This window comes from Eublepharis macularius, chromosome 15 (genome assembly GCF_028583425.1).
Source record: "Eublepharis macularius isolate TG4126 chromosome 15, MPM_Emac_v1.0, whole genome shotgun sequence".
Classification (NCBI taxonomy): domain Eukaryota; kingdom Metazoa; phylum Chordata; class Lepidosauria; order Squamata; family Eublepharidae; genus Eublepharis; species Eublepharis macularius.
This window is the reverse complement of record NC_072804.1, coordinates 49,189,345-49,204,260: the sequence shown is the minus strand read 5'-3', so window position 1 is coordinate 49,204,260 and position 14,916 is coordinate 49,189,345. Positions and strand designations below refer to the sequence as shown.

The 14,916-nt window shown below is 43.0% G+C and overlaps 2 protein-coding genes across 2 annotated transcripts; both read right to left on the bottom strand.

Moving 5' to 3' along the window:
* Window positions 1-4,362: 4,362 nt before the first annotated feature.
* LOC129343573 (interferon-inducible GTPase 5-like) lies at window positions 4,363-8,070 on the bottom strand. The gene is made up of 2 exons (XM_054999860.1): window positions 7,880-8,070; window positions 4,363-5,817 (listed from the first exon to the last, which is right to left on the bottom strand). Exon 2 carries the CDS (start codon window positions 5,796-5,798, stop codon window positions 4,608-4,610), a length of 1,191 nt encoding a protein of 396 aa, XP_054855835.1. The 5' UTR covers window positions 5,799-5,817; window positions 7,880-8,070; the 3' UTR covers window positions 4,363-4,607.
* Window positions 8,071-10,332: 2,262 nt separating this feature from the next.
* Window positions 10,333-11,524, bottom strand: LOC129342967 (interferon-inducible GTPase 5-like). The gene is given in 3 exon segments (XM_054998923.1): window positions 10,333-10,484; window positions 10,812-11,265; window positions 11,267-11,524. Coding segments are annotated over 3 exon segments (864 nt in total).
* Window positions 11,525-14,916: the final 3,392 nt, after the last annotated feature.

The window sequence follows — 14,916 nt, the reverse complement described above, 5'->3', positions numbered from 1 at the left end:
CAACTAGGTTGAATTTACATTCCAGGTCTTATTGGGAACCATGTCAAAAATCAGGACAGCAAAGTGAAGCAGAACTTGGGGTTCTGAAGCAGGCATTAGGCCTAGAGAGGAGGTCACAGGAAACCCCATGTTCTCAGTTTTCTTTTCCTTCAGTCTCGGATAGCCTCTGTTTTTACTACTTAATCACTGATTTGTATATACAACTCTTTTACATATGTTAGATTGTTTTGTGTGTCTGGATTGTATGTAACGGCCTTTGGCCACAAATGATAACCTCTATTACAATTACAGACATTCCCCTTCTCTCCACAATAACACTGGCCTGCCTGCCTGCTGCCCGGCCCACTGGCAAGAACTGAGCCAAAATGCACGATACAAAAACACACAAAGAGACAGATAGGCGGTTTCATTACAACTCAGTTTCCCGAATTTGCTTCGGTGTTCTGGAATCCACTATAACGAGCCGAATCAGCAAAGTTCCTTTGTAATTTTGGATCGTTTTCCCTATAATGCACACTCCTCATATAATTCCATAGCGTCCACTCTCCAAAGCAGCCACTCTCTTTGGGGAAACGGATTTCTGTAGTCTGGGTTTTAGTTAATTCTGGGAGACTTTCAGGCCCCACCTGTATGTTACAATACAAAAAGAGGCACTAGAGGGAGAAACCACCAAGCTACAAACATTAAATCTCCCTCTTACAGTAAAGAAAATAAACTACTGTAAGCAACTTTACTCAAACGTGCAAGTAGTGTAAAAGTGCTCAGTATTCCAAAACAATATCAATAATATAAATACAACCATTCAAAATATAAATATCATAAATATATGCACACAATTACTCCATCATAAGAACTACCAGACAGTGAAACAACAATATTCCAATATAAACAAATTCATTTGCAAGAAGTCAAAAAGATGTAGCAAATGCAGGTGTCGTCTCTATTTACTCCAAGAGTCGCAGTCACCCCACTTGGTTCCACACAATTAAAAATGATCATTACATCCATCTTGAGCTGAAATCCATGGGGGAGGGGGATTGGCAACTTAGTGCTACCTGCAAAAAAAATACCCCCAAACCCCAAACAACAAAACATCTGTGTAGATTGCTTCAGAAAAACATCTTAAAACATAAACATATTACTCAAGTATTTTGTAGTCTTTATTTTAGGCCTGCCTCCCTCCACAACATAGAAACAGACAAAAAAACAAAAACAAAAAACCTACAAACTAAAACACCAAATATGATACAAAGATATTCAAATCCTGATGTTCTGCTGTAGACTGACATGGCTACCTACCTGAAATTGTGATTATTATGAAACACATTCAAAATCTTATCCTAGTCCCACATGGTCTGGTTCTTTCATTTCTGTTATCCCTCTGCCCAAATGACTTGTAGTGGGTAAATCGATAGGCTCATCGCTAATTGCATTTTTCTACTCACATTTCACAACTTTTTTTGTTAACCATGTCTACAGAATGTTGAAATCAAAATTGGCACTTTTAGGAACTGGCCTGGTTTCTTCTGTCAGCACTCACCATTGCTGCCACTGGGCAGGGCATCAGCTGGGCTGCCCCTGACATCAGAGGGGTGCCAGGGACACCACAGGACCCTGCTCTGTAGAAGGAGGGGCAGTATACCTCACCCAGACTCCCTCTCCATCCACTCGCTGGCCTGCTCAACCTCTGCATTCTCTGCTATCCCTTTCTCCAAGAACCCTCCTCCGAGCCTCTGCTCTCACACTGTTCTGCTCCAACTCCACACCATCACTCCTCCTCAAACCCACCACCCCAGAGCTCTTCCCAACCATCCTTTATAGGGCTTCCTTTCCCCACCCCGCCCTTCTTCCAGCCTGGTTCTGGGCTGCCCCAAGTAGTTGCAGCTGGGGTAGCTGATCTGGCTCCACTGACCAGCACCAGCTGTGCCTTGTTGCCTGGCTGTCAAGCCTTCCTGACTCTGCTGGTTGCTGAAGGCAGGTCCAGCTGTGGACCCTTGGCTGGCTGCCCAGCTCCTCCCCCAGAATGCCTGTGGCAGCTCCACCTGAGGTTGCTTGGCTTCTGGCACTCCCTGAGCCTGGCTATTGCTTTCTGGCTTGTGTATAGGCTGGGGCGTGGTTCTGGGCTGTTGGGGCTGCTTCTCTTCATTAGGTAAGGGCTCTGCTTGGGCAGCTGCTGGGTCTCTATGTCCCCTGTCCTTGCCTTCTCCCTCTACTTTGCCCAGCCCCCTGCCTTCTCCCTGGAGGGTGGGGCTAGCTGGCCTCACCCTGCTCCTTCCAGCCCCCTGGGGCCTTGGACCTTTGCCCCTTTTCCCTGGCATAGGCAGGTTCTGGCTCTGATGGCTGGCCGGGGCAGCAGGGCCACTGCCTCCTGGCTGTCTCCCACTGTTTCCTCCCGGCAAGGCCGGGGGCTGTGCCTCAGACCCCAGACCTCTTCTTTCTCTTTGGCCTGCATATATGGCTTATGGCAAAGTTGTTTTCTGCATTCTCCAGCCCTGCCGTACTCCTGTCCATTTGTTAAGTACTCTTTTGTTGCAACATAATTGCATATTTTGAAAAGTGCAAGAGTATAAGACTAACAAAATTTGTAGCAGGGTATGAGCTTTTGTGAGTAACAGCTCACTTCTTCATATGCAGCTAGAATGTGAGTACACCTGTCCTTAGTGAATTGAGTGGTTTCATACACCAAATGATAATAGCAAGCATGATTGGATAGGGTGGGGTATGCAGAGGGGTGGTGAGTGTGGAGAAAACAGCACTGCTAAAGAGACAGGAAGCCTAGGTGGATGCATTGTCTTGAGCTTCATTATCATATTTTGAAAGTATTTGCATTTTTAAGAGAATATTCCAGCAAAGATGTGAGATCTGCTTTCCCAGTGAAAGTATAGTCCTCACTAGAGGTGGGCACGAACTGAAATACAAACCAAAGTTCATCATGAACCAGGCCATTTTTTGGTTCGCAAACTGGTGGTTCATCATAGGGCATTTCTGACGAACCACGACGAATCATGACAATTTTTAGGCCAATTTGTTTGGTTTGTTTTTCGGCTCATCGCTGCAGACAGCATGGCGCCAATCACTCAGTCTTCTAGGCAATGGGGGAAATGGGCTTTCTGCACACCTTCTGCTGCCCTGGAAATGACGTATTCATGAACCAAATGAACCAGTTCATGAACCGGGCAATTTCATGCTAGTTTGTGGTTCGTGAAATGTGACGAACCACAAACCACAATGAGTTTTCCTGGTCGGTGTCCATCTCTACTCCCTACCAACAAGCAGCAGGCACAATAAGAACTATGCATGGCTGGTGGTTGGGATGCCAAGGTTTTGATTCACTCCTTCTCTGAGCCCACAAAGGTACATTGGGTGCTTCTGACAAATGGCAGAAACATTCTATATACCAAACATTTATAATCTTTATCATGTTCTCAGGCAATGAACTACATTACAGCTATCTTATTGGCTTCATGCTTGTTGCCCGGCAGACAAAAAATCTGTGGGGTAATATTTCTCTATTGCTTTATTTTCCTACAATGAAAATCTTCCTCTGCTAATGTTGTGAAGGGCATACAAAAACAAGATGGCAACTCTGTTACAGATTGAGTGGCATGGGTTGTTAATCTACTAGGTTGGTCTACTCTCCTTTTGGTAAAGAACAATGAACACAGCTTTTAAACAAAACAAAAAACCAGAGACAGAAGAAATGAAAGAAAACAGAAGAAATTAGAAAGGAGTAAAACAGAGAGAGGAGGAACGCCTCACAAAAAGAGAACTGGTGCTCAGCACTAGATTTTCTCTGTCTACCACTGCACACGTTAGCACTTCCAAAAGTACACCTAGACTTTCCCTTGGTGAGATATTGCTGAAGAGGATCAATAGTGGAAGGCAATTTGTCTTTCAGAGAACCTTGTTCATCCTTTTTTGATCATCTCTTTGAGGAGCCCCTGATCAGTATCTGAGAGAGCACCTGAAAACCGCTCCACCCACACTTTTTCAAGGTACTAAGCAAAGGAAAAGATACCAAAAGAAAGAGATAACAGCCAGCACAGCATTTTTGAGCAACGCTCGCCGTTTTGAACCATGCCACCTATATTGCTCTTCTAAGTACCTGATTTGCAATCTGAACTAGGGGAAAGCTGCACATAATGTTCAAAATTCCACATGCACTCCCCCCACCACGCTGCCCCGATGTTAGATACATTGAATCAGCACACCTGAAAGAGCTTTCAGTAAGAAAATTAAAAATGGACTTTATTTCTCCCCACGGTATAGTTCATTTCAAATGTTACAGAAAAGTCTGTGTGTGTGTGTGTGTGTGTGTGTGCATGCGCGTGCGTGCACATGCATCGTTCATGAATTTCTGCTTTCTCTACTCTTTTTGGATGGGTATTTCAATCTTTAGCTGAAACTCTTGATCACAAAAACTTCTTCAGCGTTCTCCAAAAAGTTCACCAGGCAGAGTGCAGTTCCAAAAGAAGCAGCTGGCAAGTCCATCACAGATGGGAAAGCTAGAATTGGTTTTTGAATGTTGGTTCTGTTCTATCCATGCAATGCATCTGCTCTGTGAATCTGGTTTCTAGAGTTGTGGCTCTTTGCTCTGGTTGAAACACTCAATTCTCCCCAGCTTTGGCCAGAACATTCTCAGCATCTTCCACAGCCTCGTTCAGAAAGCTCTTCAGCATGTAGAACGTAGTTGCAAAGGAACCAATTCCACCAAATACGGAGCCCAACACAGGTATGAAATCAAGAGCCAATTCTGCTGCTGTCATTGCTCCACACAGAATTGACTTCTGCAAAAGACCCACTACAAATCCGCGGGTGATTTCATTGGACACTCGGGACTTTTTGATAGCTGATCTCAACACAGGAACGGGTTTCCCAACACGGTCTGCAAGTCTTTTGAGGGATTCTTCATCTAAGCCAAAGACCTTGCAGAAATCGATCATTGTTCCTACCAAGATGCCAATATCACAAATAGTAGAGAGGCCAGGGACAGGAATTGCCCCAATAGCACAGGACACAAGGGATAGTGGCCATATAAGAGCCTCCATAGCAGCCTTCTTCTTCCTCAGGACTTCTCTTGAGAAATTTGGCATTGTTGTAATTAAAGCATACCTTTTTTGCTCATCCAGGTCATTTTCCAAAGTCTCTTTCAAGTATGGGAAATCGTACATATTCAAATTCCATCTGGAGATAAGGAAAACCCTTGGATTAGATTCTCCTACCTTTGTCAAATAATCACAGCAATCTTTCCTTATCATCTCAAGAGTTTTTTCCTCGTTAAAGTTTCGTTTCCTTCTTTCAGAATCTATACTGACATCCACTTTGGTGCGCAAGTAGTAAAACTTCTTCTTCATTTTATTAATTTCTTGAGCTAGCAGAACGTCATTCTCTGTGAAGCGTTCTGAGGCAAGAATCAAGAAGAAATCATACTTCTTAAAATTTACCTTCTGCAGGTATTCCTTTGCTTTAAATTGAGGTGTCCCAATTCCTGGAAGATCCCATATTGTTACTTTGGGGGACGTGGGATGTGGATATCTCTTTGCCTCCATTGTTGTTTGCGTTACTCCAGTCTCAGCTGCACCTTCTTTATCATCTGTCATTCCTCGCAGGGCATTGACAAGAGATGATTTTCCAGCCCCCGACACCCCTGTAATTGCAATGTCGAGGGTGGTGTTCTTCAATAAACTCAAGTTAATGCTACTTTGTTTTATCACATCTGACAGGTCATTTTTGTCCAAAGCTGCCTTCATCTTTTCCAATTCACGTCTTACGACCTCTTTTGAGATGGCAGATCCCATGGTAGTTCTTCCTACTTAACTGATTAGAGAAAGAAAAGAAAGCAAATGGTTAGCTTCATGCTAAATAACATTCAAAAATTGCTTCTTTTTTTTTTTACTATATGGATTTAACTCTGTGGGGCAAGGAAATGATTCACTGGGAGCACATCTTCCCAGCGGATAAACAAAATCCATGTTAAGTATTTCTAACGGTGACAGAGATGGTGGTGTTTCAAATCACATTGCATGATTTGGGTCCTCTGTGATTGTCCTCCACACACCCCAAATCACATCCGAGCCCCACTTTCTTTCAGTTCTGTCATTCCTATGCTCAGATGCCTTAAGTGTGAGCCTCACAAGCTATAGACAAATGACAAGCTATATGACTCAGGCCAACTTCATTTTTCTGCTCAGATTGCACAATATTTATATGAACCACATGAGCAGAATGCTGAAGTCAGAATTGCCACTTTTTGGAACTGGCCTGGTGTCTTTTTTCCTCATGGGAATTATTACCTCAGGGCCCTCACAGTTACCCAACTCTGTGGGATTCAAGGCATCACCCTCTACATTCAGTCACCAAGTCAGCAATACACATGGTGCCTTTAAGAGAGTGTAATGTCAGGACAGCATCTGGGAGACCCATGTTCAAATCCCCACTCTGCCATGGAAGTTCCACCTCAAGCAACTCACACACACACACTGCCTAGCCTACCACAAAGGGTTGTTGTGAGGATAAAATGGAGGAGAGCTCCATCATAAGCTGCTTTGGGTCTCAGTTGGGGAGAAAGGGGGAAATGATGTAAATAAATAAGTTCAGTCCCCATCAACAATGAATAAGTAAAATGAGAAATATATATGATTGGAGGCTGGATTTTGATCAACTACTCCTCTGAGGTAAAAATGTTATTGTGCACTTCTGACAAATGGGGGGAAATATTCTTTAAACTAAAAATGGCAAATGAGAGGAAACATTATTTATACCTAAAATTTATAATCCTTCTTCCATTGGTCTATGAACTTCTCTGGTGCTATGGCTCTTCCAGAGTGCTAGACACCTTAGTTCATTGTAGCAGGAACAAACAGAAGTCCGGTGGCCCGTTAAAGACTGACAACCTTTATTCCAGCATGAACTTATATGAGCCAGAGCTCACTTCCCCTGCATAGCAAGCAGAAATTCATCAGAGGAAGATGAAGGGGTGGCAAAAGCCCTGCTGAATTTACTCTTTTCATTCAATCGCTGAGAGTCTCACTCTCTGCCCAAGACGAATTACACGAGGGCACTCAAGTGAAGGGAGACGCAATGTTAGCCAGAAAGCCGAATTCTAAAAAACAGGTGGGAAGGCTTTGACAATTTTCCTCTCTACAGAGCCAGCAAGGATCACAGTTCAGAGGGTTTGTTTCCATCAATGGAGCGTGAATTCCTTGCCCCACCCAACTACAAAATTCCCTGTTCCCTAGGTAAGAGAGGATCAACATGAATAGTTTGGGATAAAGGCTGCCAGCTCCAGCCAGTGAAATTCCTAGGGATTTGGGAGTATTTCCTATGGAGAGGGGGATCTGGGGAGGGACTTTTCTTAGAATTTATGGCACGTCGTCCAGTTTGCCCTCTGAAGCTGCCATTTTCTCCAGGGGAACTGATCTCTGAAGATCAGTTGCAATTGCAGAAGATCTTCAGCCACCTCATGGAGAGTGGCATCCCTAAGTCTCCAAACCCAAACCAGGAAATAGGAACCCTATTGGGGACTGAAGGTTTGCCTTTGGAATGGGGAATCTAGGAAGACTGCCTCCTTTCCATTCATGGAAATCCTTTCACTAGATATAAGCCCATGTAAGCATTAAATGTATTGGCTTTCTCCTTGTGATTTGGGAGAATTAGCAATCAAGGAGAGGTAGCAGTGGGGTTAACTTGTGAGATTCTTCTACCAATGTATACAAGGATCGTTCCGCTAGAGAATAGGTGGATGTTCAACAGGAGTAGTTTTTATTAAAGGAGCAGTAGAAGAGCAATTGCACAGAATACACACAGCACACACACACAGAGAGCTAACTAGAAAACAGTGAGGAAATGGGAAAGCAATTCCAGGGAAGGCTACACTCACCAATCTTGAAGAGGAGGAAGTCCTTAGAGAAGAGCAGCTTGAGCATCCAGTGCTTCGCAGCAAGAAGAGATAGGGGGCTCAGACATGTGTCTGAGAATCCAACCACACACACACAAAGCTTGTGGCTGGGCAGTCCAGTTATGTTGTGGAACATACCCTCGGGCAGGATCAGGTGTTCCTGCTCTAAACAATAACTTAATGCTTGGTCTGGAGGTGAAAGTCTTGATTAAACATTCCTGGGTGGAACTAAAGGTGTAAAAAAGGTGATTAACGAGTCACAATGGCTGGATGGGTGAGGCTTATCAGGTTCTGAATAACCCACATTGGGAAAGTGGATAAGGAAATATCGGCAGGCTGTAGAGGAGATTAACTCAGGAACTTCTGGAAAACCCTTTTGTTATACAGCTCTGCAGAACTCCCAGCGTGTGGGGCTGAAAGATAGGTCATTTCCACACATCCCGGCATAGTGCTACACAAACTCAATGAGGACATCTTCCAGGTGTTTATTTATTTAACAATATTTATAATCCACTGTCCCCACAGGCTTGGTGCCAGGTAAAGGGAACTGGAATCCCCTAAATTGGAGGAGGGGAGCAAAATGGGAAAAGCCTGTCCCACATGTCTACCGGCGTCCGCTCAAAACGTGAGGGACATGAAGCAGGGCTTGTACTGATGAGTGAATTTCTTAGGCAGGCTTCTGCGGAAGAAGGCAGAGAGCCTTAAGATCTCCAGGTCCCAGTCCATTACAACCGGCACCTTGAATTGCACCAGAAAACAGCAGGGTGCCAATGCAGTTATTTAACTGTTGTAGCATGATGCCTCTAGTTAATAGCTAGTAACAATCTTGCTGCTAGTACTATGTACAATAGCTTAGAATTTTCTTTATTTAAACTATAAACAATAACATAATAGCTATAAACAATAAATATAGAGGATAGGAAAAAAACACAATATTCTAAACAGAAGGTACACTATATTGTCGAAGGCTTTCACGGCCGGAGAACAATGGTTGTTGTGAATTTTCCGGGCTGTATTGCCGTGGTCTTGGTTTTGGTCTTGCCAAGACCACAGCAATACAGCCCAGAAAATCCACAACAACCATCAGAAGGTACACTAACAATACATAAACAAGTAAAAAAATAAGGTGGACAAAAGTTTTAAAGTTTGCGTCAATAGCAAAACATAATTCATTGATTAGAGAAAGGACAATAGATAACTTCTCGACTGAATGCAAATCTTTTATAGACTTTTTACATGAAATGGGTAACAAGGATTTGATGACATCTGGATTTATGGATTAAGAAACATGAACAATAGGGGGGGAAAGGGCTTTTATGATTAACTTAGAATAAGTGAGACTCTAGAAATGATACATATTTGTTGCAGAGACTATCAGAACTCAACCTGTAGTGTAATTTTAGGGTCTTTTTAAGACTATAAATATATGCTAGTACTATGTACAATAGATGGAATCTGAGCACCCATCTAAGGTAGAAAATCTAAGCACTCCCAGGTTGTGAGCCTACTCTTTCCGGGGTGGGCAAACCCATCCAGATTAAGTAAGTAAGTAAGCATATTTTTAATTTTATTTACTTCCTTTCTTCGTTTATACCTTTCCCCCAATGGGGACCCAAAACAGCATTCTTCTACCCTCCATTTTCTCCTTATAATAACCCTGTGAAGTAGGTTAGGCTGCAAGCATGCGATTGGGCAAAGGTCATCTAGCAAGCTCCCTTGGCTTCCAGTGTGAGGATTCAAACCTGGATCTAGCAGATTCAGTCTAACCACTACACCACACTGTGTCTCATATCCCAACTCCATCAGCATCACAACTGCTTAGCAACACCTCAGATTATCCAGACCAAGTTTAAATTTATTGGCTCATCCATTGCTATGTCTAGATACCTGTTCAGAATGTTTATTGCCTGGAGTGATTCTGGCGGAAACGAGAAAATTAGAGTTGCGTGCTATCTAAATATTGATCATAACTCCCTAATTTTTTTATTACCCTACTGTTCACTTTAAGTATTGTTTTTTTAAAAAAATGCTTTCAATCAGGAATTCTCACCCCTCCCCCCGGGCTTTCTCGTACTTAAGTTTTAATTTCTTATCCTATGCATGGTTCATCCACTATAAACCCAGGCATTGCTTTCAAGATGGCTGTTTTGAATCTTTAATAACAACAACAACAACATCATTCAATTTATATACCGCCCTTCAGGACAACTTAATGCCCACTCAGAGTGGTTTACAAAGTATGTCATCATTATTCCCCACAACAATAATCACCCTGTGAGGTGGATGAGGCTGAGAGAGCTCCAGAGAACTGTGACTAGCCCAAGGTCACCCAGCTGGCTTCAAACGGAGGAGTGGGGAATCAAACCTGGCTCTTCAGATTAGAGTCCTGCTGCCCTTAACCACTAAACCAAATTGGCTCTCTTAAGTGGAATTCTTTAAGGCTCGGCAGCTTTTGTCAAAACATTCTCAGCATCTTCCTCGATGTCCCTCAGAAACTTCTTCAGCAAGTAGAAAGTGGCTACAAAAGAAAGTCCTCCACCAACTAAAGAACTCTCCAAAGGCACGATGTCTAAAACTAGTTCTATTGCTAACAGAGTCAAACACAAAATTGACCTAGATAGGATTTTGATTATAAATAGTGCAGTGACCTCACTAGCTATTGAAGACTTTTGGATAACGGATTTCAACATTTCCACAGGCTTCTTGACCCGGCTTGCAAGACTAACCAGAGAACCTTCGTCCAAGCCAAAAGATAAACAGAACTGCTTCACGATGGTTACCAACATAGTGGTAGTAATAAAAAGACAAAGCCCTGGGACTGGAAACATCCCAACTACACAGGACGCAAGAGCTGTTTTCCAAATAAGGCATTCGAGAGCAGCCTTTTTCTTTTCCAGGATTTTTCTCGACAAACCGGGTAAAACTAGAATCAATGCATGCTTCTTGAGATATTCCATTTCATTCTCTAGGGCCTCTTGCAGAAGGGAGAAATCATACTTGTCCAAGTACCAGGTGGAGATGAGAAAAACCCTTGGGGAACTCGCTAGTATTTCCGACAAATTGTCATAGCAATATTTCTTTATCCTCTCAAGAGTTTTTTCCTCACTGAAATTAGGTTTCCCTCTTTCAGAATTCATACTTAGATCCACCTTGCAACGCACAAAATAAAATGTCTTCTTCATTTCATGAATTTCGCGGGCCAACTTGGTATGATTGGCAGTGAAACGTTCTGCAGCAACAATGATGAAAAAATCAAACCTGCTGAAGTTTATCTTCTTAAGGTATTCCTCTGGTTCGAATTTAGGCGCCCCAATGCCTGGTAGATCCCATATTGTTATTTTTGGGAATCTGGGGTGCGGATATCCTTTTTGTCTCCATTGTTGTTTGTGTTACCCCCGTCTCAGCTGCACCCTCTTCAGAATCTGTCACACCCCGCAAAGCGTTGACAAGGGATGATTTACCCGAACCCAGTTCTCCTGTTACGGCAATGTCTAGGGTGGTGTTCTTTAATAAACCCAACTCTCGATGAATTTCAGCTGCCACTTCTTGGAGATTTCCTGGGTTCAAAACCGCCTTCAACTCATCCAGTTCCTTTCCTCCAAACGTTCTTGAGATGGTAAGACCCATGGCTGTTGATCTGAAAAACGAAAAAGATAGTGCTGATTATTTGTTCATCCTGCTGGACAATGAGTGATTCCACATATGTTGGATAATGCACTACCAATCCTCTTTATAGATCATTTAGAATGGATTTTTTTCTGTGCGGAACAAAAAATCCATCTCAAACGATTGATAATGTGCATTGAAAGTGCATTATCCAATGTGTGCAGAAACAGCCAATGTTGCAATCACATTTACTTTTATCCTTCTGGATTTAACTGTGTAGGAAAATCCATTTACTTGGAGCATTTCTCCACAAGTGGAAAACTAGATCCATAGCAGAGGCTTTTGATCGTTACAGAGGAGAATGAAGAGTGGCTTTTTCGATACAGGATTTTCCTTCCCAGTGGCTAAAGCTGGTTCACTGCTGAAATCACCAAAGCAGGGGCCCTAAATCAGCAACGGGCAACAGGTGTGATTCACACTTATTGTCACCCCCCAGAACGATGCCACTCCAGCCCAAATTGAGGGCAGACTGCAAAGAGCAGCCCCTGGAGCCCACATTGGAGCATGCTGGAGCAGCATTGGAGGAGACACCCCTCCCTTCCATGTGTGCCACTGCCTCTGGAGCTGGACTGTCATGGGATGAGATGTGTACTCCCACCCATGTTGCCACTGTATGGTCCGAGGCATGTTGTAATTATGCTGCTTCTTATATTGGAGAGGCACAGGAAATATTGGAGTAGCACAATAGCTTATGGCTGGCCCAGCCTGAGGCTATTGGCTTATGCACTCAAAATCATATCTTTATAAGGTAAGAAGGACACAAGCCAGAAGAACTGTGGGTCTTCGCCTGTGTGAGTCTCTGCTAGCTAAGGGCAACTTCACAGGGCTCACAGGTAGACGCTGTTTTTCCTGCACAACCCTACAAATAGGAGCAAATGTTCCCATTCAACCTTAGAAATGCACATGTTTTTGTTGCAATGTAATGACTGATTCTGAAAGCACTGTCCTTTTTGAAATGCCCAAATTCCTCTTGACAGGTTTTTAAGACACTGCTTAATTTATATATTCTGCAAATAATCTGCTTTGAAAAATATTGTTTTCTGTTTCATTGTTCTGTTTTTTATAGTTGTTTTACACCTTGAATGTTTTGGGGTTTTTTTGCTCTTCTTTGCTTTTATGCTTCCTGGATGTTTAATTCTTTGTATGATTATTTTAATTATGTTGCAAATGGCACTGAGAAGGTTGTGCTATGAGCTGGTATACATACGTGCGTACATGCCATCAAGTCACAACCTTCGGCAAGGGGCTTTCAGGGCAAGTGAGAAGCAGAGGTGGTTTGCCTTTGCCTTCCTCAGAAGAGTCTTCCTTGGTGGTCTCCCATCCAAGTACTGACCCTGCTTAGCTTCTGAGATCTGATGAGACTGGGGGCCAAGCTACACATGACAAATGACACTTGAACGGCTAGTGGATTGAGTGGAGGGCAAGTGAACAGGGAGAAATACACTTGCCGTTCAAGTGTCATTCATCATGTGTAGCTTGGCCCTCACGTGTATTCCTCCCTGTTCACTTGTGCTCCACTTGCCCACGTAGTGATCAAGTGGAGAGGGCAAGTGGAGGGCAAGTGAACAGGGAGGAATACACGTGAGGGCCAAGCTACACATGACGAATGACACTTGAACGGCAAGTGGATTGAGTGGAGGGCAGGTGAACAGGGAGAAATACACTTGCTGTTCAAGTGTCATTCGTCATGTGTAGCTTGGCCCTAGGTTTTACCATGCCACCTTTCTTCTCACAAGAAAGTATAGAAGTAGATTAAAAGAAACCATTTGAATTCTTCAATGGCTTAACCCCATGAAGGTGAATATATCAAAGATTGAGAACTTATTAATTAAATGCCAATGATACTAAGTGTGAGTGGGCAGCGGAGGACATGTTATAGCACTTTAACTGTTAAGGAAATCTCCTTTAAAAAGCTTGCTGTGCTACAATGAGGAAGCGAGAGACTGAAATTGTGGCAGAAGGCAACGTGTTGTGAGTCAACGAGAAACTCCTGTTAGTGCCAAGATTTTTTTCTTTTGTGCATAGTTTCTGCTCTTTTAAGAACAGCTGAGTCAACTATAAAGTACACCACATATCAAAAGGGGAAGCAGAGTAGATGGGGCAGAGCAAAAAAAGCGATTAAAATGGGCTAACTAATGTCTGGATTCAGCTGAATTTCCCCCAGTTACACGACACTCCCAGCGTCTTGGCAGATGAAAACTTGGTAATCCTTGTTTCCGTCCCACGATAACTGAAATCCTCCTATGCAAACAACAGCAAGCAAGATGGCATTTCTGATATTCAAAACATGGTCTATCATGTAGCTTCTTGTGTTTTCACAGCCTGTGTGGTTATTCCTTTGGGGGCACCTTTATCTCTAGGAGGTTCACTGTGGTTGTTTTGGACATAGCAATCCAACAAAATACAGTTTTGGAAATAGCGACAAAATATGATTTGATGAGAAAAATGGGCTGTGGGAAGCTTTGAGGATAAGAGTGAGGAGAGCAGAGGGCATGAAACTCAGGCATAAATAACCCAATTCCAATTTGCCATTATAGATTAATACCGAGTTACTACCCTGGAACAAATCTCACTGTTATTTAAAAAGAGCAGTATGTGCTGTTATATAGGGTTGTCAACCTACTGACGAAGCATGGGAAGTACAACTGAACTACAAACTACAGAATTCACTCTCCTTGGAGACAATGGCTGTTTCAGAGGTCAGACTCTGTGGCCTCACCTCCCTGCTGAACTCCGTCCCCAAGCTTTGCCCTCCCCAGGATGTGATCACAAATCTCCAGGAATTTTCCAACCTGCAGTTGGCAACCCTAGTTGTTAACTTTGCAATGGGTTTTATAAATTATAAATAAACAACAAAGGCACTTAGGGTACCCTTTCTGTCTTCAGGTTTGTTTCATCATTTAATCTTGGAATAACATGCTTTGTAAACCGGTCTGACTGAGTGGGCATTAAGTTGTCCTGAAGGGCGGTATATAAATCGAATATTATTATTATTATGTTATTATATATTTAAGAGCTTTTGACCTTTGCCATGAATCTTGCAGCCTTCTCCCTCTAAATAAAATCAGGAATGGTGCCTCTGTATCAATCTTAACACCTATAGCACACAAACTTCTAAAGCACCTAAGGAAGACATGAGCTCTTCTTTAGTCTATTTCCTTAGTGGAAAAGGTCTGGGTTGGCTCTCACATCACATTTCCACGTGCAGAAAGATTTCTACCCACTGAATGAGACTTCTGAGCCTCCTATCCTTCTGCTCTTCCCCAAATACCACCCCAAATGCCTCCCCAAAATGTGATTCCTGATTCCCACCCCCCACCCAGTTGGATCCAAGTCTTCAATTGGTAACTGAA